Here is a 20,987-nt window from a genome sequence, read left to right as displayed (position 1 = left end):
TCAGTCTGAAGGTGAACATCTGCATGCAGTTCCTCATGCATGTAAGGAAATGCTCGCTTGTCTGCATCTCATGAAGCTGTTTGTGGCAGCTGCTCTCTACTGTGTGTGTCTTGAGTATCAGTTTCACACACACACACACAAAAGGAGCGAGAAGAAGAGCATACTTAAAAGGAGTTCCCGTAGGTCCATTGCTGAAGAGGCCAGCAAACACAGATCAAATTAGACTTGAGTGTCATGTTTGGTGACACTTCATCTCAACACGGGTTAACACTTCAACCCTTGCACCCTGTCAGCCATTAAATTACTCAGCTGATAATGTCTCCTTATAGCACTGCTTCCTCTCTACCCCAGAGCTAATTTTCATATACTAACTCACATTCTCAGATAGGAGCCCCTTACCTCAAGAGGGCAAGAAATTGCCAAATAATACCATCCTCACTGGGAACGGGTGATAAAATGCAATGAGAATACAAATTGTGGCCTCTTGAGCTGTCACTGGAGTGACTGTCTGCATGCAAATAACTATTACTGGGATCTTTCTGTAAGTTGTTACAGATTCTGCTGTGAACATGACACAACCCACATCACGCTGATGAGACAGCAGTTGCTAATTTGGTGCACTTGTCTTAAAATGTTGAATTTCTGGAAAACAGGACAGAAAATAGGGAAATTTATTCAGCTTTCTATATCTGTGTAAGACATTTGGGGTTATTCTTTCTTGTATTCTGCTTTAAATGCAGCACAAAAGGAAGCAGTCTGTACATAATTAATATTTATTTTGGTCTGTTTTTATTTTAGCAAGCTTCCAGGAATATTGGGATATTTGAGGAGTGAAATTAGTGTTTGTTCTTCAACTGTGGTATTCCTGGCTCTCACTTCAACATCTGGATTAGGTTTTGGCCTTGTTCTGCATCCTTTTCTACTGAGACTACATTCAGCTACTTAACCTCAGCATTTTTTGTCATTAAGCTTAAGTGGTCACGTGGAGCTACCCTGTTCTCCTGTGCAGAGAGCGCTGACGATGCAATTAACCCTAGAACAACAAGGGCGCAGTCTCATCCGTACTGTCTTACAGATTTACCCCGGAATGGCCCTTACTTTGGAAATTGAAAATCATCATTTTCTTTAAGCAGTTAATAAGCTGTCTGGCAACAGTTAGGCATACATTATCCCTTCCAGCTTAGAGCTGATGTTACTGCATACTGGACACATGACTGTCACATCTATTATACTCCCTACATATTTTCTGCATATATTAACATTTAACAGAAACAGTGTGCACTGCAGGTGGGAGTTTCTCACATTGTTTGGTGCACAAGATAGCAGAGGTCATCCAGGGCTTTCGAGACTCAAATCCAAAATGCACCCCACTCATAGCCGTCGCTTGCAGTTCTGCAGTTCTGTGCAAAAGTCTTGAGCGACTCCTTTCTTTATATTCTGTTCGGAAAACAGGAAATCGGTGCAGCAATTTATTGAAACATGAGCAAACGTGCATGGAAATACAGTATATAGGGCAAAAACAGAGTTTGTACAATTCTAATAAGCTTTAAAGTAAAATTTTTGATATAAGCTGTTATTCTTCATTTATTCCTTAGTCATCAACACAGCCTGAATTCTCTGAGGCAACTTTCATGTAATTTCTTTAAACAGTCTTCAGGAATGGTTCTCCAGGCTTCTTGAAGGACATTTGAAGCTCTTCTCTGGATGTTGGCTGCCTTTTGTTCTGTTCTCTGTCAAAATGATCCCACACTGCTTCAGTAATGTTGAGGTCCGGGCTCTGGGGAGGCCAATCCATGACTGATAGTGTTCCACTAGTATGCTTGTTTTTCTATCCAGGTGTAATTTTACTGTGCTGATAGTGTGTTTGGGTTCATCGCTGAAAAATGAACCCGTTGTCAGTCAGACGCTTTCCAGATGGTACTATATGATCAAAATATGACTATTTTTCTGCTTTCATAATTCCATCAGTTTTAACAAGATCCCCAACACCAGACTGAGGCTCCACTGTGTTTTACAGATGGCTGTACTCTCTGTGATAACTCTCTGCTGAACAGTAAATCTTGTTTCCCTTCCTTGAGAATGGCTTCTTGACAGCCATCCTTCCTTTGAGACCATTTCTGATGAGGCTTCAGTGAACAGTAAATTGATCAACTGAAGGTCCAGATGCATCTTTTTTTTTTTGGTTTCTTTAAAGCAAAATGTGGGGTCGCTGTTGGCCCTGGGAGGGGGGGGGTGTCCGCTCGCCCCAACTTCAGAGGGTGGGTAGATGTGGATGAATGTGTGTCTTTGTGTATTTGTCACAGTCTTCATTGGTGTATTTGGGTGGGTAAGTGTGTGTGTGTGTGTGTGTTTAGCTGTGCGTGTGTAGCTGTGTATGTGTGTGTGTGTGTGCGTGTGCGTGCGCGTGCATATGCATGTGTATTTGTGTGTATGGCTGGACCTGGATCTGGGCCTATTTGTGGCTTGCCTCCCTGCTTCTCTTCGCTGGCCGCTCCTGTACACACACACACACACACACCCTGGCTGGATATTCTGGCACCCATGCCAGAACATCCAGCCCCGCTCATGAACCTCAAGGCACCCACACCCCAGGGTGTGTGTGTGTGTGTGTGTGTGTGTGTGTGTGTGTGTGTGTGTGTGTGTGTGTGTGTGTGTGTACAGGAGCAGGGCTGTGTGTTCTGGCATGGGTGCTGACCTGCTCCCCTGGGGGTTGTGGTCCAGGGCAGCTTTGGTTTCTTTGGCGTGGGGGGGCTCTGCGGGGTGTCGGGCAGTTCTCGGGTCTTTCTCTACATGCAGCCAACTCTAGCTTCTGATGGGTGGAGCTGCCCTCATTAGTAAGTACATTTCATGACACAGACACAAACACTCACGCAATCACAACACAGCACAATTGTTGGTCTGTGTAGCTGTGCTTCTTTTGTTTTTTTTTCCCCTCATAAATTTATTTTTCCAAGTATTGTTTCTTTTTTGTATGTTGTTTTTTTTCTTCGCTTACAGGTATAGCAGTTAATGAACCATTTTGGTTTATTTACTTGTGCTCTATCCTCTTTCTGTTTTCTCCCCGTTCTCCTTTTTTTCCTTTTCTCTTTCTTTTGCTTTTCTTCCTTTCTTTTTTTTTCTCAGCCTGTCAACTCTGGCACATGTATATGTATGTGAAAAATAACACAAATAAATAAATAATATAAAAGGACAAAAACATTAACAAGAGGAGCCTATAGAGAACTTATAGAGCTCATTTGAAAGACCAGATATGTTTGGCACAACACTGTATTCAGACCACAAAATCTGCCAGACATGAGACTTTTTTTTAAAAAAATGTAAAAAAAAAAGACTTTTGCACCATGTCACCATGGTTTAATATTAATTGTACTATGCCCCATTGACCAACATTTTAGGAACCGAAATGAAATGTATCAGTTCCTCATATTATGGCACGTGAATATATGGTTCCAATTTTAAATGTGAGAGACAGTAATTTGTGCTAATTTGTGCTCACAGTGACAATCATGTGAGTGTTTAGTAGGTGGAATTTTTACCATATTCATGCATCTTATTTTAGAGTCCAAGCATTTTCCAGTTAGCCATAAACACAGAGTACTACTTGTGTGGTGGGAATTTCTGATTATTAGGCTATGATCTTCTTCCACAGTAAATGAAGAAACCCGGACCCTTGTAGTACATTTCGTCTCAGTCCATCCAGTATCTGGAAAGTGAATCACAGACATCTGACTCATAAAAGTAAGATCAGGGGAATAGTTGTTGAGATATTTCAGTCTGGACTAAAGTGGGTGTTATTGCCAGAAATTGAGAGCTAACCACACACTTTACCTTCCTTCTTCAGCTAGTCACACCAAGAGGACTTGTAAAACCTGTGAAATCGAACTGTATCCTGAATCAGCAACACAACCAGGCAGTAAAATGACGTCCACAAAAGTAACAGCATTGCAGCAGATTTACACTATTTAATATTTAACCCTGCACAAATCTGCTTCACTAGTTCAAGTGGGAAACTGCAGTAATTTTGCAGCGGCTGCAATACACCCGTGTTTCACTGTCCTGTGAGAAGTTAACGTTACAATTCATCTTATTTTCTAATACTGTGAGGAGCATTTCACAAAGCACAGACACGCTGCTTCTCTTCACCCAAATAAAATTATGTTACACTCCAGACATCTAAGGCTCAAACTAGCTGCAAACTCATGAGCAACACATTCATGCAGAGATCAGAGTTTCTGAAAATTAATAAAGCTTCTTATTCCGTATCTGTTTGCCAGAAAAGCCTCACCCATTTGGCTATTTGACAGTTATTTTCCTCTTCTTACTTTGGGCTTATTTTGAGACAAGCTTATTTACACCCTTACAACTTAGTCCACATATGTCCAGTAACATAAGCATGAACAGATATTTTGTCCTCCAGCTCAGGGACACCATGTCACAGAAAACAGTTCACCCTCTGTTTATCAAGATTCCAAACGCCACCATAATAGAAGTCATGTGGATCTACTCTTTGCAAGAGGAGGCTGGAAAAAACACTGCTATCAAAATGTCTCCGAGTTGGTAAAGGGATGTGGCCTTCGAACTATGAAGACCAGGTTTTCGAGCATGTCCCAAAAAGACTTGGGCAGAAATCCTATCAGGGCCAACTGACAGCATCACGACCATGGAGCCATTTGCTGCAGTTTGATTTTTGTGCAATCGGTGAGTGATCGTGTCTATTCTTTTTCAGTTTTATTCACACACGGATTTGTGATTGCTGCTGTAGTTTGTGTTTGATAATGTTTATTACTGTGTGTGATATTTGAATATCCTTAAAACGCTTAGAGATTTGGAGTTGCCTTAAGGTGGGCTGTGTTGTTTCCTTCACATAGGGTGATTCAGTGTTTGACTTTTTCATCTCAATTTGATCCACTAAGATTTGGCAGCTCAGAGTAAAAAAAACAAAAAAGCAGAAAGATGATTTTTTTTTTTTAATCAGTACCACAGAACTGGAAAGACAGCCTGCACCAACGGTGATACACGTTTCTTTTTTCTTTTGTTTTGTCTTGTTTGGCTCTTCTACAGGTGGAAATTGAACATGTATGAACACAAATCTCTTCTGAGGAGCAATGAAGCACTACAAGGTCTCACTATTACTAAAGCATCTGTGTCCTTTGTAGTTACCAGCATCACAATATGTAAGCAGTTCTTCCTGTTATTCCTACATTTTTTTTTCTGCCCTCTATTAAATGTGCTGCTCCCAAGCTTGATAAATAACATCCCCTTTCTTTTATCTTTTTCTCCATTTCAAAGGGTTTATTATGCTTCAGCTCGGTCCGGGTCTACTCAGAGCGCAGCTCGGGACAACCCCCAACATTAAACACATTGCGGTTGGGAGGTGTTACACTTACACCACACTAGTTAACCCCAGCTTAAGGTAACCGTGGACTCATTTATTGTCATGTCATAACATTTCCAGTCTTGATTGGGAATCAGTTTGCAAATTTGTCACGAAGACACAGCTCATCTGTGTTTTGACTCAAGCCTCAAAACTTGAAAGATTTCATTTTAAAGCCCAGAGCAAGAGAGTTTTGGCTGGCACCAGCGGCACATTATGAGGCTAGTGTTCAAGTCCAAATGAAGGGAAGTTTTGATGTGGGTGTTCAAAGAATGAAGTTCAGTGACTTTCTTTCTTTTTATCCATTTAGCTTCTGTAGAAAGACAGAAAGAGAGGCAAAGGGCGTGTATGCACTTTGCATGAAAAGACATTTTATTTCATGGGACATTTCTAATATGTTTTATGACTTGCTTAAAGTATACAATGAAGAATCTCTGTTAAGGCTATTCATGGCACATTTAAAAGTCTGCATCTCATGGATTACATGTCAGTTGTGTACAGCACTGTTATTGAATTTTTGTTTGCATTTTGTTCATTTTGTGGTTCTATAGTGTAGCTGTTTACATATTTGCCAAACAATCAAAAGATCCCCAGTTCAACCCCAGGAAGAAACAAATCTCTCTGGGGTGTCTGCGGTAAAAGTTCTGCCAAATCAAATAAGCAGAACTTCCTGTTGTGTTGTTCCCCTTGTGAATAAGGGCTCCTGGTTCTTCTTCTTTGTTTGAATGTATTCATTGCAAGAGCATCTCTTTTAAGTAATAACACTTAAAGTTTTATTTTGGGGATGTGAGGCGGGAGTTGAATGTCAAAAAATCATTTAAAATGTACAGGTGATTAGCAAAACAGTGGTTTTTTTTTTTTCCAGTCATGATAAAGATGCATCAAAGATATAAGAGCTGCAACTCGGTCATTTTCATTATTGATTAATCAGCCAGTTTACTATATAAACTGATATATCATCAAAAACTGATAGAAATGGCCTTCCCAATTTCCCAGGACCCAAAGTGCCCAAGGGCAAGTGCCATTTAGTTCCATTATATCAAGAGAAGGCATACATTTGACAGACATACAGCCAACATCTCTAAAGCTGTGCAGCTTATGCCAAAAATAGCACTGCAGGCCAATGGTATGACAAAATTTGACTTTTAGTGAACTGGCCATTTAAAAGTCACATTTCTCAGAATACAAGCAGAAAATAATCATCTTTCTTTATGTGTAGGTATGACTGTGAGGAGATCTGGAGGCAGTTTGAGGAGGCGGTTATCAGTCATTCTTCTTGCAATGTGACTGTGGAGGATTACTATCACATGTTTAATGCAATGCCACAAATTTGGCCTTGTGATAATGTGAGCAGTTTTGGTATTTTAGCACCAAATGTGTGTGTGTGTGTGTATATATATATATATATATATATATATATATATATATATATATTAGGGGTGGGACTCGATTAAAAAAATTAATCGAATTAATTACAAGCTTTGTAATTAATTAATCGAAATTAATCGCATTTCAATATTTGACATGAGAAATATTAATTTAATTTTAGTTGATGAATGAATCAATATACATAAGCTTAAACTTCAAAATTTTGTTTATTTTCCCACCAGTCTACTACACAGACCAATGAAGGGTGGCAGTGCTCCTGTGTATATATATATATATATATATATATATATAGATAATATCAATCTATATTATCTATCTATATATCTATATATATATATATATCTAGATAGATATAGAGATAGATCGCTAGATAGCTGATATATAGATAGATAGATAGCTTAGATAGATAGATAGATAGATAGATAGCTATACGCTAGCTAGCTCGCTCTCGCTATCGCATCGCTCGCTACTAGATTAGGCTCCTCGCGCGAGATCGACCACTAGCGCTAGATCGATCGCGCTAGATCTAGCGCTCGCTCCTCCTCGCTCGCTCTCTTCTCTCGCTCGCTCGCTTCTCTCGCTCCTGCTCGCTTCGCTCAATAGCTCGCTCTCGCTCGCTCGCTCGATAGCGCTACGATCGCTTCGCTAGCCCGCTCGCGCGCTCGCGCTTCGCGCGCGCTCGATCCTCGCTCTCTCTCGCGCCGCTGCGCTCGCTCGCTCGCTCTCGCGCGCGCTCGCTCGCTCGCGCTCGCTCGCTCTCTCGCTCCTCGCTCGCTCTCGCGCTCGCTCGCTCGCTCGCTCGCTCGCGCTCGCTCGCGGTCGCTCGCTCGCGCTCGCTCCGCTCGCTCGCGTCGCTCGCTCGCGCTCGCTCGCGCTCGCTCTCGCTCGCTCTCTCGCTCGCTCTCTCGTTTTGTTTTGTTTTTTAAATGATACTTTAGTCTTTTATTAACCTGCTTTTGTATTTACTTTTTTTCTTAGTTCCTCTTCTGGAGTAAAACCAGAACACTGATGCACAGCTATGCGCAGTATTTCGTCACTTCTGGACACTGGAAGACACCCCTGGTGGCTACATGTTTAACGACCTCATCTGGTGTGGCCAAGAAGAGGACTCTGGTAGATCTTTGTTGTTTTAGTCTAACAGGAGAGAGACTATTATAAAACACCGTCATTTTGTTTTAGATCAGGAATGCTCCTGAAACGAGGTGGGAGTTTATTAACTCTGCAAGCATCTATGAATTGAAAGTCCTAACACATTAACAATGTCAGAATTTTCTCTCATTGAGATATTTACTATTATGAAATATGTTTCTACCACTTAAGCATATCTTGCCATTTTTAAGGATCTTGACTTTTTAATAACAGCGAGGCTGCTAAAATGGGAAAGACGCCTTTATTTCTAAACAGAACCTGATACCTGAAGCACCAGGTTGTGGTCAGATATAAAAGGGTTGAACTCACTTCTGTTTTCCCGTTCTTCCGTTCCATCACATCCCAAAAGTGCTCTTATTGGATTGAGATCTGGTGACTGTGGAGGCAATTTGAGTACAGTGAACTTACTGTCATGTTCAAGAAACCAGTTTGGGATGATTTGAGCTTTGTGGTGTGTGTTATCCTGCGACAGCAGCCATCAGAGGATGGGTACACTGTGGTCATGAAGGGATGAACACAGTCCGCAATAATGTTGGCTGTGACATTCAAGCAGGCTCTTTTGGTACTAAAGGGCTCAAAGTATGCCAAGAAAATATCCCCCACACCATTACACCACCAACAGCAGTATGACCCATAAATGCAAGGCAGGATGAATCCATGCGTTCATGTCATTTATGCCAAAATATGACCCCACCATCTGAATGTCACAGCAGAAACAAGACTGACAGAATCAAAACTCATTAGACCAAGCAAAATTTTTCCAATCTTCTTTTGTCCAAGTTTGGGGAACTTAGTTTTCTGTTTTTAACTATCAGGAAAGGAACCTGGTGTGGTCTTCTGCTGTAGCCCATCTGCATCAAAGTTCTGCATGGAGTGGGTTCAGACCATTCTTGGTGAAACCTAGAGATGGCTGTGTGGGAAAATCCCAGACGTTTCTGAAATCCTCCGACCCGTCGTGCACCAACAACTGTGCCACGTTCAGAGTCACTTAAATGACCTTTCTTCCTCATTCTCCTGCTGGGTTTGAACTCCAGCAGTTCATCTTGACCACATCCTCATGTCTAAATGCAATTAAGTTTCTGCTGTGTAATATTTGAATTAACCAGCTGTTGAACAGGTGTATCTAATACAGTGGCCAGTGAGTGTATAAGTGGCAATGGCTTAGGTGATCACTTCAAGGTGATTCCCAGTGTCAGCAGTGAATTTATCTGGCACCCATTTTCCAGGTTAGCTGTTTCCCTGTTTACTTTTATCTAAATTAAGCTAGCAAACCACAGGTTCTAGCTTTATAATTGCAATACAAATATGTGGGTAGTATCAAACTAAACATTTTCTTAAACTGTTATTCACTACATGCGGTGAATGATAACAAATGAAGAACTGCAGGGAAGATTGTTTGGTAGAACTGGGATTTAGCCAAAGCATCATCACTCAGACAGCTGCAGCTGTGTTCCCAAATGTTTTACAGAGCTTTTAAGACTTTTCTTATATAACTAATCTTCTTGCATGTCAACACAGCACCTGCACTTCTTGAATATTTCCCGTCTCAATAATGACGTTTGTGAATTTGACACAGGTTTTGATTTCAGCTCTTGTCCGGAGTGGTCGGCATGCCGAAATCATCCAGTCTATTCCCTGTGGAGGCAAGCTTCACAAAATGTGAGTTTAATAGCCAAACTTTGGAAGGACTCCATGCGTGTTCTACAAACAGCTGTATATTTATCACCAACTGTACCTTTCCAAAACCGGCAGTGGTTTATTGCTCTCATGTGATTTTCTTCATTTGTTAGTTTGCAGAAATGGCATGTGGCAACATTACTGTCTTACTGAACGGATCTATTTTTAATGCTTTCAGTAGGAAAAGGTAAGAAGTAACGAATGATGCAATTTGTTTGTGCAGTTTGTGGAGTACATATTAAATCAATTTTCTTTCTCGTGCAGCATGTTTGGAAGTGTTGAACTGGACAGCCTGAACCCACAAAGGGTGAATTATGTCAACATTAAGGTGGTGACCAATCTAGACGGACCCCATATGTGAGGATAATAAAAGCAAATTCTCGTGTTTATATTGCTGTGAGCAATGCAGAGTTTCTATTTTAAAGAAAAGTAACACATTACTGATAAGTTACCCTTCATAGAAACCCAAATTTTAGCTCTTTAATGCATCGAGAAAAACCCGTGTAAAGCCCAAAGGTAGTTTTTGTATCTGGCAAATAGCTGATATGATCAACATTATTATTGCCTGTTGATACTGTTATCCTTTAAAGCTTGTTAATGTTTTTTTTTTTTTTTTTGTCTTGTTTTGCTTTGACAGAGAGTCATGTAGTCAAGGATCCATTGTAGACCTGATCCAGATCCTCCAATCCAGAGGTTTTCACTGGACCTGTACAGACAATGACCAGTAGGTAACATTTTAAGCCCCTGATTGGGGGTTTCATGGCATCAAAGTCTTAGATCATAGAGTCAAATCATGTGACAGTTGACTTGAAGCTTAAATCTATAAGTCATGCATATTATATTGAAACCTTTATGATGCAGAGGTTCGTGGCTTACACAGAAAACATTTTGATGAAACCACCATTCACTAACAGATCATTTTCCTTCACAGGACCCTGATGATCTTGCAATGCATCCAGGACCTGAAACACTCATCCTGCCATGTGCAACATCTAATTGACCTTACATCTAATTGAATCACAGACTACTGTGTAGATATAGTGCCTATTTTAAAGTAAATCCACAGTGTAAATAAAGGAACAGTGAATACTGCAAACACTGCCATCCTTATGTAAAAGTCAGAGACTGGCTTCTCTAAAAATGAACCTGAATGAAAGCACTTCCTGTGTGTTTTGCCTACCCACTACAGTCCCTTGATCCGCACAAATCTCCAAGGAAAATGCAGCTGAAACAGGTGCTTCTCAACTTGGAGAGGAGGAACTGGAGTGCACTGATTAATTCACAGCCTTTAAAGACTCGTGTGTCAGTACTACTGTGTCTTCATTAGAAACGTTAGTCTATTTGTAGAATTAAAGCCTGTGAGTTAATCAGTGCACTTCAGTCCCCTCTGTCCTCTGAACCTCACTGATCCCATATAATTAGCAGAGTTAGTCTGCTTTCTGAAGAGGGGTGGTGTTAATTTAACTGAAAACTTATTTAGAAAAATGAAAACAAAACAGCTGTATTCTGGCTGGACTATGTCTTGATAATAATGACCTGTATTTGCATATTTTACTTAACTGGGTTGAAACAACTCGTTTTTTTTTTTTTTGATTTTTTGGTTTTTTTAACACGGGGCGCCTCAGTATTGTAGTGTATGAAACAACACTGTTATGTCCATCTGTGTTTAAGGGATCTGAGGTCACACAGAAAATATTAAAGGCCATGAACATATTGTATAGTCTAATTTTGTTTGCTCAGGGTTCGTTAAACACACCCTAACTTGAGTTGTGTGATTTGTTTTGCAATACCACACAGGGATGACAAATCTGTTTTCTGCCAAATAAATATTTAATTTCCTTGTATTCACTGGCATTTCTCAGCATGTTTATCAGGTACTCTGTGACTTTTCAGTTATGACCCATAACTGATGGCTGCCGTAACCTTTGTTTTTAACCTACTTACTTGCCTTACCCTAATACTTTTGGACAGAGGATTCAAAACATGTTCATGCTTGCAAAACAAGTACATTTTTGTGCATTCTGAATCATTTTGATGCTGAAATGCAGTGCAGCCTCTAAGGCGGGGCTCTTCAACTGCAGGCCTCGAGAACCCCTGTCCTACAGGTTTTAGATGTGTCTCTGCTTCAACACACCTGAGTCAAATACAGAAGTCATTAGCAGGACTCTGGAGAGCATACTGAGGAGGTAATTCAGCCATTTGATTCAGGTGTGTTGGATCAGGGACACATCTAAAACCTGCAGGACAGGGGCTCTTGAGACCTGGAGATGACAAGCCCTGATCTAAGGGGTACCTGCATGTAGTGCTGTAGCTGCCACTGACTGGAACTAAACACTTGGACTTTTAGAAATCTCATCTCTGAAATTTAAAAGATTGAGAAATTCAGAAGATGTAGCAATTTTAGTGCAGGGAAAATAATCAGGGTATTTAGCTTATTTTTTTTAAACTAACAATAACAACTTAACACACAACATTACAAGTAAAAAAAAAAAAAAAAGTAAAATTCAAGGAAAAATAAAAGTAAACCCTTGTATCAGAACTGTCACAAAAGTAAATTTGCCATGTAATTCATCCAACTGGTGTTAAAGATAAAACAGAAAATCTGTAAGCAGGGCTTTAATTTTATTCATAGATAAGGTCAGAATTGGTGGAAAATGTACTACTATTAACAGGTATTAACAGGTTTTCCATCACACTCGAAATGTGTGTGTGTGTGTGTGTGTGTATATATATATATATATATATATATATATATATATATTCGAGTTACTTTTGGTATGATTCAGTTATAAAATGAAGACTCTCCCCGGGCTATTAAACAACTGGCAATCAATTAAACTGTTATGATTAGCCCTTCTTACTGGCTGCTCTTTCAAAGTGATCTGCATATTAGTGTCAATAATTATAACACTACTGGACATTCTCATTAAATTACCTTGTTTGCATCATGAATATTTATGGTTTGGTTTTCTGATTGGTGCGGTACCTTAACTCCAGGAGACCTTTGAATGCATGCGCATTTGCAACGTTTAATCCTTTCACTCTTTTAGCTCCTCTGGGATTGCTTCAGTCTCTCTGCGTTCCTGCAAACTCAGCGTGACGGGAGCGCAGGACCTCTGATTGGAGAGATCCTGCATAGTTCAGGCGCGTGCAGTCTTCGCGCATTTCCATAAATACACGTCCTAGCTCGAGCAACAGGGACAGTAAACAACATTGTGTGCGAGAGATTCCCTCAGAAATCTACTTCTTTACGACTTTTTGCGCACTTTAAATGGAAGAGGGAGAGTCTCGTCGTCCCGAGAAGCAGCGGAGGAGATGCTGCGTCATTTTAAGCGTCGCCGTTGCTCTCATTGTTATTATAATCGTCGCTGTTGTGTTGGGACTGAATGGCCGTCAGGAAGAAAGTGAAATTAAATCTATATTTTTTTCTAGGTGTGAAAAGTTCAAAGGGTAAGTGTTGCTATTTTAACACGTCATTATCTATATAAAGAGTGAGGGACCTTATCCTGGTCATAAACTGGTTTCCTTCCCATTTGAAGATGTTCCTATATCCTAATTAATATCCTATCCTCTATCCATATTTAACTTGTGTTAAACAGTATGTATCGGCGGTTTTTAGAGTGAACCTAACTTAGACCTAACTTAACCTAATTTAGACTTTATTATAATAATTCTTTTCTCTCCATGTATGTGTACATATCCTGTGTACATGTGTTTTTGGCAAACAGCATTGTTTGCATTTGCACTCATAAAGTGGGAAGGCCGCTCTAATAAGACCCGCTGCAGATGCCTGAGAGTAATTACCTTGAAAGCAGGAGTTACGTCAGGCATTGATTGGTAGTCTAGTCAATGACTGATCAGCTAGTGTTTGCGCATTATTATCTAGCCGCTGCACATACCGTACCTTGACATAATGAAAATCTTTTTGGATGACCTTAAGCACTTGCATTGAACACAACCATCAATCCAATACTGAATGAAATCTGAACTGGATCTACTCTGTAGCGTGTTTTCCTTTATGATATTTGAATTTGGCTTAAAAAAAAAAAGTTACAAAGTACATCAGTAAACACTTGACGTCACCCGGTGCACACTCAGCATCTAGAGTCCAACCGCACCCAACTGTCCTGTCATAAACTTATAGTATATTTAATCACCAGGTTTCATTGACACAATTTTAATAAAACTTTATATATATATATATATATATATATATATATATATATATATATATATATATATATATATATATATATATAAAGAACTCTATAAATATGTTGCAACCTTTAACTTTTTTCTATCAGAATACACCTAAACATTAACAAACTTAATTTATGTTTCAGAAATGACTGTCAAAAGATATGGGGTGCCTTTCAACAGGCCTATGTGAACAAGGACCCTTGTACAGTTCCAGTGGAAGCTTATGATCCCCTCCTTGCTGCAGCCCCATTCAAATCTGAATGCGGCAGAGTAATAATCAATCATAACATCATCAAAATCATCCCATCAGCCATAATCAAGCATGATCTGTTTAACAATGTGATATTATCTGTTTGTGGGTTAGATGATGTTCTGGAGCAAAACAAAGGATGTGGTCCGTGACTTTGCTGAGAAGACTTGTTTCAGCACTTTGGAGGACACGCTGTTGGGATCTGTCCTGGATGAGCTGACCTGGTGTGGAAAGCAAGGCAGCGAGGGTAACACTCTTGAAGCAGTAGATAACAATTACAGTTTACTGTTTGTACAGCGCAGCGAACTAGACACAAGGAAAACAGCAAAAGAGCGCCAGTGGCTGTTTATATAGTTCATGCTAAAATCTGAAAAGATGTGTAATTTCTGTGCTCTGGCTCAGACGTGATTAATTAGCTGTCTGGCGCCATTGTCGTTTTTATATACCAACACAAAGTCAAGTCATGTCGTGGTTTTTGAGCCCTCTCTCTAACACTATCCTCTGAAAAGAAAAGGGAGGAAAAAGAAAAATTCCTTGAACTTGTCATGTAAACCTTTGAAATATGTACATGTCCTCACTTGTTCTGAGAAGATCACATGTTTTACACAAACCACTGTGTGACATGGTGACGGCATCACTTGAGAATGATCGAGAAACCCTGTAAACTTAAGCACTTTTAGGCTATATAAACACAAATATACAATTCTACGAGAATTTTCTGTCACCAGAGCATCTTTTTGTCCCAAAATATTTACCTTCATGATAAAAATTGTCTGTCTATTAAAAACACATTACTGTTGGGATTTACTGATCTCTAAACAGATATTTCCATGTAAATATATAAAAATTAGCTTTTTTTTTTTTTTTTTTTTTTTAATTTATTTACACATTTACAAACAATGGGAAGTCTTGGCTACTGCAGAAGCCCTGAATTACTGGTTGTTATCTCCATAAGGTTAGTCATTGGGGGTTCCCTGATTGGAGGTTAATGATTACACATTGTTTCTATCTGCATCTTGTTGTCATAGATACCTTCACTACTGGCTGCCCCACAAGGCGAGACTGTGAAAACAATCCTGTTAGCTCCTTTTGGAGAAGTGCCTCTGCTGCTGTAAGTTATCAACATGAATTTACTTTTCTTTTCCTTAAAAAAACTACGATAGCCCCGAGGTCGTACAGCAATTAAAATAACACATATGGGGACCACAAGGTGCAGCAAATCTCAACTGAGTATAAATGATTGTGAAAAGAAATGATCATACTGCCTGTTTGTCTGTCAATGAGGCTTTGTGTCGGTCTCCATGGAGCCCTCTCCTGAGTGAGCAGCAGCCCACACATTCAAAGGAACCCTGCTTTGGTTGAGTTTGGCCGGGTTTTACTCTGTTGTGTAACATCTGACTCTGTTGTGCAATGTCAAACTTTTCTATGCAGTCGCCTAGAAAAGCGAATTCACGCAATTACTCATTGATTCATATTTTTTCCAGTTCAGTGAAGTGTGCAACAGTTATGCTAAAGACTAATAATTAGTTATGCATTTTAATTATTAAAGGGAATATCCCCCAAAAATATAGTCAACTCCCTAGTAGAGATGCTGCATTGTGTATAATCCTAGTAGGGAATTGGGTTTAATTACTTTGTAAGGAAGTGCCACACAGCTTTCGAAAAAGTAGCAGCGAGACTACAGAAATGCCATAAAATAAGGGAAAGATTAACTTGAGTGCAGCTAAATGTTTTTTATAAAGAAAATATTGTTAATCCCAAGACTAACTGCAACAAACACCACTACTACTAAGCAATGGTATCTCCTGAGGCCGGAGAGGGCTTGTATTGTCATGCTTGGAATGTGTTACACTTGTCTCCTCAGTCTGCTGCTGTATCTCTTTGTGTGAGCATCTGTGAGAAACTGCTTTGCAGTCTTTTTGAGGATGTCATTACAAAGCCGTAAAACACGTTTTGCTCTTGGAATCATTGGTCGTTTCTTAAAGACTTACCAGTAAAGGCCGGAAGGATTACAAATACTTACAGTAAGACTAGCTGCAGTGGCATTAAAAATTACATTGGTGAAATTATTGCAACATTTGGACATTAAAAATTTTTTTTAATATGACATTGCACCATAATAGTAAAACCTCATTATTTTGCAGCCTCATACTTCCTATTATCAACATAACAGCAGGCTGTACATATAATATAGATCTGTGGAGTATGAAGTACAGTCATTTCTCAAAGTAAGGGACTTAAGATATGTCCCAGTTTCCATTATCACATCAGTAGTGACTTCTTCATGACTGAAAAATATCTACTTTACAGGAAGAGAGAAATATCTATCTGTAAATTCAGGACTACATCTTTTTTTTTTCTTAGAAGATGAATGGGCCTAAAATCTAATCTAATGTGCATGTTTTTTTCAAAATCCCCTTTGTGTGTATAGTTTGCAGATGTTGCCTGTGGTAATGTCACAGCAATGCTAAATGGATCCATCCCCACACCATTCAGTCCTGCAAGGTAGGACTGTTTCTGCTTCTCTGACAGTTTTATAACTTTTAGTGAGAAGAGTAAGTAAAGGAGTCTTTTTTTTTTTGCTTTAGTGGTAATTCAAGCAACCAAACAGTTTAACAGTGACATATGCACTGAAAATAATGTGGTCAAAGCTATACCAATAATTAAAAAAAAAACATAATAAAACCACAATTAGTGTATTCTGAGATGCAGTGTGCTGGGCATGGAGAATACACTTGTGTTTTCCCTTGTCTATACAATTGATTTAAAAATTTTACTCATTACACTGTGCAGTGCAAAGTTCAAGAACAAAAGTGGGAAGAGCTCCTTCTCTCAGGGTGACTTATATCAGATTTCAAGTGAAGTTATGTCCAGGCTGTGCTATAAGCTTTAGTTATCTCTTTATTCGTCTATTTTTCCAGATTTGTTTTAAATGATTTTAATCACGCAAAATAATGTGTTCTGCATCACTTTCATGTCTGCCCTGCCACTGCAGATTATGAAGAGTGCTATAAAAAGTTAGATTGTCCTTCTTCTACAGGGTCTAAGGTTGCAAAATAATTGCATCTCCACATCATTTTGATGTGGGCAGCTTCCTTTGGGCTTTAGCTCTTATATCCAACTTCCCTTTAAGGTTGCATGAGGATACGTTTTCATTTATGAAAAAATAAAAATAGGACAGCAACATCCTTTCAACTAGGAAAAAAAATCAGTGGTTGTGCAGTGATTGAGTATCCATCAACCTTTCAGCAACCAATTTTGATTGCAAGGCAGTTGCACAGGTTGCCTGGTGGGGGTCTGCATCAGTCTTCACCGATGAGTCTGTGATGCATCTTTTTGCAGTAGAAGACTTGACTCACCTGGTTGCCAAAAAGTTGATTCTAAATTCCTATATAAAAGCATGTTTGTAGAGTGCTGCTCATTTCGCAGTAAAATTGCCATCCTGCAGCAACTACATCACTATTTTTGGAGGATCTATGAGGTTCTGGCTAGACTCTGAATATAAGTAGTTAATGTGAATTTGTGTGTATGCAGACCAGCAACAGATTTGCAGTAGATGGCAACAGATATGCAGTTTTTCGTCAGTTTATCAAAAAGAGACTGTAGGTAGTTGCCAGCTTGCCCTCAGTCAGTCACAAACTGATAGCAGACTGATGCCAACTTAGCACTACTTTATCACCATCTTGATGCAGTCAAAGTTGCTTTGAAGGTGGCAACTGACAGCGAGTGGTTGCAGACCTGGTCCCCATCTTTAAAGGAGCCATTTCAAACGCAGCAAGATTGCAAGTTCATAGCAGACCGGTGGAATAATTTTTGTCTCCAGTCTCCAGCCACTGTTTTCCCTAGTGTGACTGTAGCACAAGGCATTCTGCAGATAGGATCATTCTCTAAGATGACGACTAATCCTTTAATTAGAACTGTAGAAACAATTTAGGACAGACTGTGCTGTTGGCTCAGGTGCCACATAAATGAATATATCAGAAAAATCAGTGCAGTTGTGCTGGTGGTAGTATGTGGTTGAATATTTTTCCCCTTGGTTTTATGTAATCACTCTAAGACGCTCTTTTATTTTTGCCTTCAGTATTTTTGGAAGCATTGAGGTAAAGAGGTTTAATGCCACTAGGACCAAGAGCCTGAATGTTGTTATGGTCATACAGAAGAACGCCGTGTAAGATTTTTTTTTTTCTTTATACACGAATCTTTCACCACACCATTCTCCTTTTATTTGTTTAATCTAATACAGTGCAGTGTAAAAGTGATCCTGCATTCATTGCTTCTGTTCCCTTTGTGTATCTAACTTCTTCAGAACAAACTGTACAAATGCATCCTTGAAGGATTTACAGGGAGAGATGGATACTAAAGGGATAACATTCAACTGCAAGGATGTGACTGAGTAAGTACATGTGTGATAGATGAAAGTGAAGACATGTTTGCTTCTGTGCTCACAATGCACTCTGACCTCTTGTTATTATCTTGTAATGTTTTTGAACAGATCTCAGATCCAGGAGTGCAGCTCCCAACCAGTGGAAAGTTGTGGAACCTGCTGGTGAAAATGTCCGATTATGTCAGATGCAACATAGTAATATTCGGCTGCAGATACATTTATCTTGTTTTTCCTTTAACTTTTTGAAATGATTTTGGATATTTTTGTACTTGTCGACCAGTTTGACTTATTGTGAAATGCATTTTTCTAGACAATGCATGTTTTAATTTTGTAGGATGAGAAGCTTTTGGTTTTTAATCCCAAACATGTTGGGTACCAAGGCTGCTATCTACTTGTTAACAGAATATGCTTTTTTTTTTTTTTCTTTTTTTCTTTTTTTTTTTTTTTTTTTTTTTTTAGGATAAAATGTTAACATAGAGGTTGTAAAATTTTATTTGGATTCTAAAGTGTTTCTAAAGTATAATGACTGTTGTGGGATCACATCCCAATCCAGTGCACCATGTCTGTGTTGTTTTTGTAGTTATTTTAAGCTCTAGGCATGTTCTGTCTAGCTGGATTATAATACCAAAACACTGTGCAAAAGTCTTGAGCTGCCCCTCATTTCTTTGTATTTATCTTCTAATGAGGCAGGCTGTCTTGTCATTTTTAATGTGATCTTGAGCAATGGTTATCTAAGCTTTCTGAAGGTCTTTCAAAGTTTTTCTCTAGAAATTGGATGCTTTGTCACTCATTTTCAGTTTAATTCTTGCACCTGAGCATTTTCAGAGGCATTTTTCCAGCAAACACCTGACACAGGACCTGAGAGATGCATGTGGGCCTTCAGCTGATCAGTCTATTGTTCACTGAACCCTCGCTAGAAATGGTCTCTGTGGAATGGTGGCTGTCAAGAAGAGAAACTGAGCTAAGGCTGAGACATGCCAAGGTACACAAGAGCTGCATTGAAAATCAGTGGCAACAAGTCTCATGGAATGATGAATCTAAATTGGAAATTTTAGGTTCTGGAGAGAGGTACAACAGCGAGTGTTTACAGCCATCTGTAAAATATGTTGGAGGCTACGTTGTGGTTTTGGGGCTCCATTTCAGCCAGTGATCTTGGGGATCATTGGGGGAAATTGATGGATTTATGAATGTAGAAAAGTACCATCAGATTTTGGTCCACCATGCAATACCATCTGGCATCTGTTGGCAATAGTTTCATGCCAATGCTGTAAAAGCATACCTGGATAGAAAGTCACACAGTGGAACACCATGAGTCATGGATTGACCTCCCCAGAGCCTGGACCTCAGCATCATTGAAGCAGTGTGGGATCATCTTGACAGAGAACAGAACAAAAGACAGCCAACATCCAAAGAAGAGCTCTGCCTGTCCTTCAAGATGAAGATGAAGACGAACTATTCCTGAAGACTACTTAAAGAAATTACAAGAAAGCTGCCTCAGAGAATTCAGGCTGTGTTGAAGAACAAAGGTGGTCATACCAGACACTGACTTTTGAGTTGATTAAAATTGTATTCTGTTTTGCCTTACATACTATTTTTCCATTTTTGTTTGCACATATTTCAATAAATTACTGCACCTATTTCCCATTTTGCTAAAAAAAACAACCCAAAAAAAAAAAAAGAAAAGCTAACAAAATGAGGAGTGGCTTAAAAGTTTTGGCTCAAGATTTTTGCATAGTACTGTACTTAAACAATCAGCTACAAAACTCCAGAGGTGGCTTCTACTTCACTTAAGTAGAAGTACAGATACTTTTGCTACTCAAGTACTGAATCAACTTCTTTATTTAAGTAAAAGTGAAAAAGTACGGGTTCTGAAATATACTCAAAGTAAAAAGTAGCTTTTTGTAGGACATTTCTACCAGCTATTTTTGTTTAAAGCTAACTGAACCTCATGTTATATTAATATAATATTAAAATAATATTAGTATGAGAATACAAACATTATTCCAGTCTAAATTCTAATGAATGTAACCTATGTATTTTACTTGAATCTGTTATGTGGGAGAAAAGCAGTAAAAGAGAATATTAAAAAAGACAGCTCTATTTTATTTCCTCTGTAAATTGCCACCTTATTGTGGTGGAGGGGTTAGGTAAGCTCTATGCCAGGGTGCCATTCCCTGCATCTTTGGGCCAGGGAACAGGTCCTGACTGCGCCGTGCCAAATGACCCTTCTTGGAGTTTCTGGGCGGGGTGCTCCAGGGTTCTCCATCCGATGACTCCTTCGTCCTACTGGGAGAGTTGAATGCTCATGTGGGCAATGACAGTGAGACCTGGAGGGGCGTGACTGGGAGGAACAGCCTGTCTGATCTGAACCTGAATGGTGTTTTGTTAGACTTCAGTGCAAACCACAGTTTGTCCATAACGAACACCATGTTTGAATTTAAGGATGTCCATAGGGTGCACATGGCACCAGGACACCCTAGGTTGCAAGTCAATGATCAATTTTGTAATTGTATCATCAGATCTGGTGGTGAGGGAGGAGGATGCTGGACAGACTCTGGGAATGC

General features: G+C 39.4%; 2 protein-coding genes across 2 annotated transcripts; both read left to right on the top strand.

The window, feature by feature from the left end:
• Window positions 1–3,126: 3,126 nt before the first annotated feature.
• Window positions 3,127–11,433, top strand: LOC115799465 (ADP-ribosyl cyclase/cyclic ADP-ribose hydrolase 1-like). The gene is given in 13 exon segments (XM_030756641.1): window positions 3,127–3,738; window positions 3,842–3,933; window positions 4,418–4,698; window positions 5,062–5,174; window positions 5,290–5,413; window positions 6,594–6,720; window positions 7,742–7,781; window positions 7,784–7,876; window positions 9,489–9,571; window positions 9,703–9,776; window positions 9,854–9,946; window positions 10,227–10,313; window positions 10,521–11,433. Coding segments are annotated over 10 exon segments (906 nt in total). The 5' UTR covers window positions 3,127–3,738; window positions 3,842–3,933; window positions 4,418–4,698; window positions 5,062–5,074; the 3' UTR covers window positions 10,606–11,433.
• Window positions 11,434–12,643: 1,210 nt separating this feature from the next.
• Window positions 12,644–18,846, top strand: LOC115799986 (ADP-ribosyl cyclase/cyclic ADP-ribose hydrolase 1-like). The gene is made up of 8 exons (XM_030757300.1): window positions 12,644–13,039; window positions 13,933–14,059; window positions 14,154–14,286; window positions 15,068–15,150; window positions 16,471–16,544; window positions 18,121–18,207; window positions 18,346–18,432; window positions 18,532–18,846. The coding sequence occupies exons 1-8, from the start codon at window positions 12,861–12,863 to the stop codon at window positions 18,587–18,589; spliced, it is 828 nt and encodes a 275-aa protein (XP_030613160.1). The 5' UTR covers window positions 12,644–12,860; the 3' UTR covers window positions 18,590–18,846.
• The last annotated feature ends 2,141 nt before the right edge of the window (window positions 18,847–20,987 follow it).

This window comes from Archocentrus centrarchus, chromosome 20, assembly GCF_007364275.1.
Source record: "Archocentrus centrarchus isolate MPI-CPG fArcCen1 chromosome 20, fArcCen1, whole genome shotgun sequence".
Classification (NCBI taxonomy): Eukaryota; Metazoa; Chordata; class Actinopteri; order Cichliformes; family Cichlidae; genus Archocentrus; species Archocentrus centrarchus.
Note: the sequence above shows the minus strand (reverse complement) of the source record. Positions and strands in the feature narration are given on the sequence as shown.

Coding starts and splice junctions, on each gene's coding strand:
- LOC115799986 (XM_030757300.1), top strand. CDS start 12,861: ATGGAAGAGGGAGAGTCTCGTCGTCCCGAGAAGCAGCGGAGGAGATGC. Junction 15,151..16,470: donor GGAGAAGTGCCTCTGCTGCT/GTAAGTTATCAA, acceptor TTGTGTGTATAG/TTTGCAGATGTTGCCTGTGG. Junction 18,433..18,531: donor AACTGCAAGGATGTGACTGA/GTAAGTACATGT, acceptor GTTTTTGAACAG/ATCTCAGATCCAGGAGTGCA.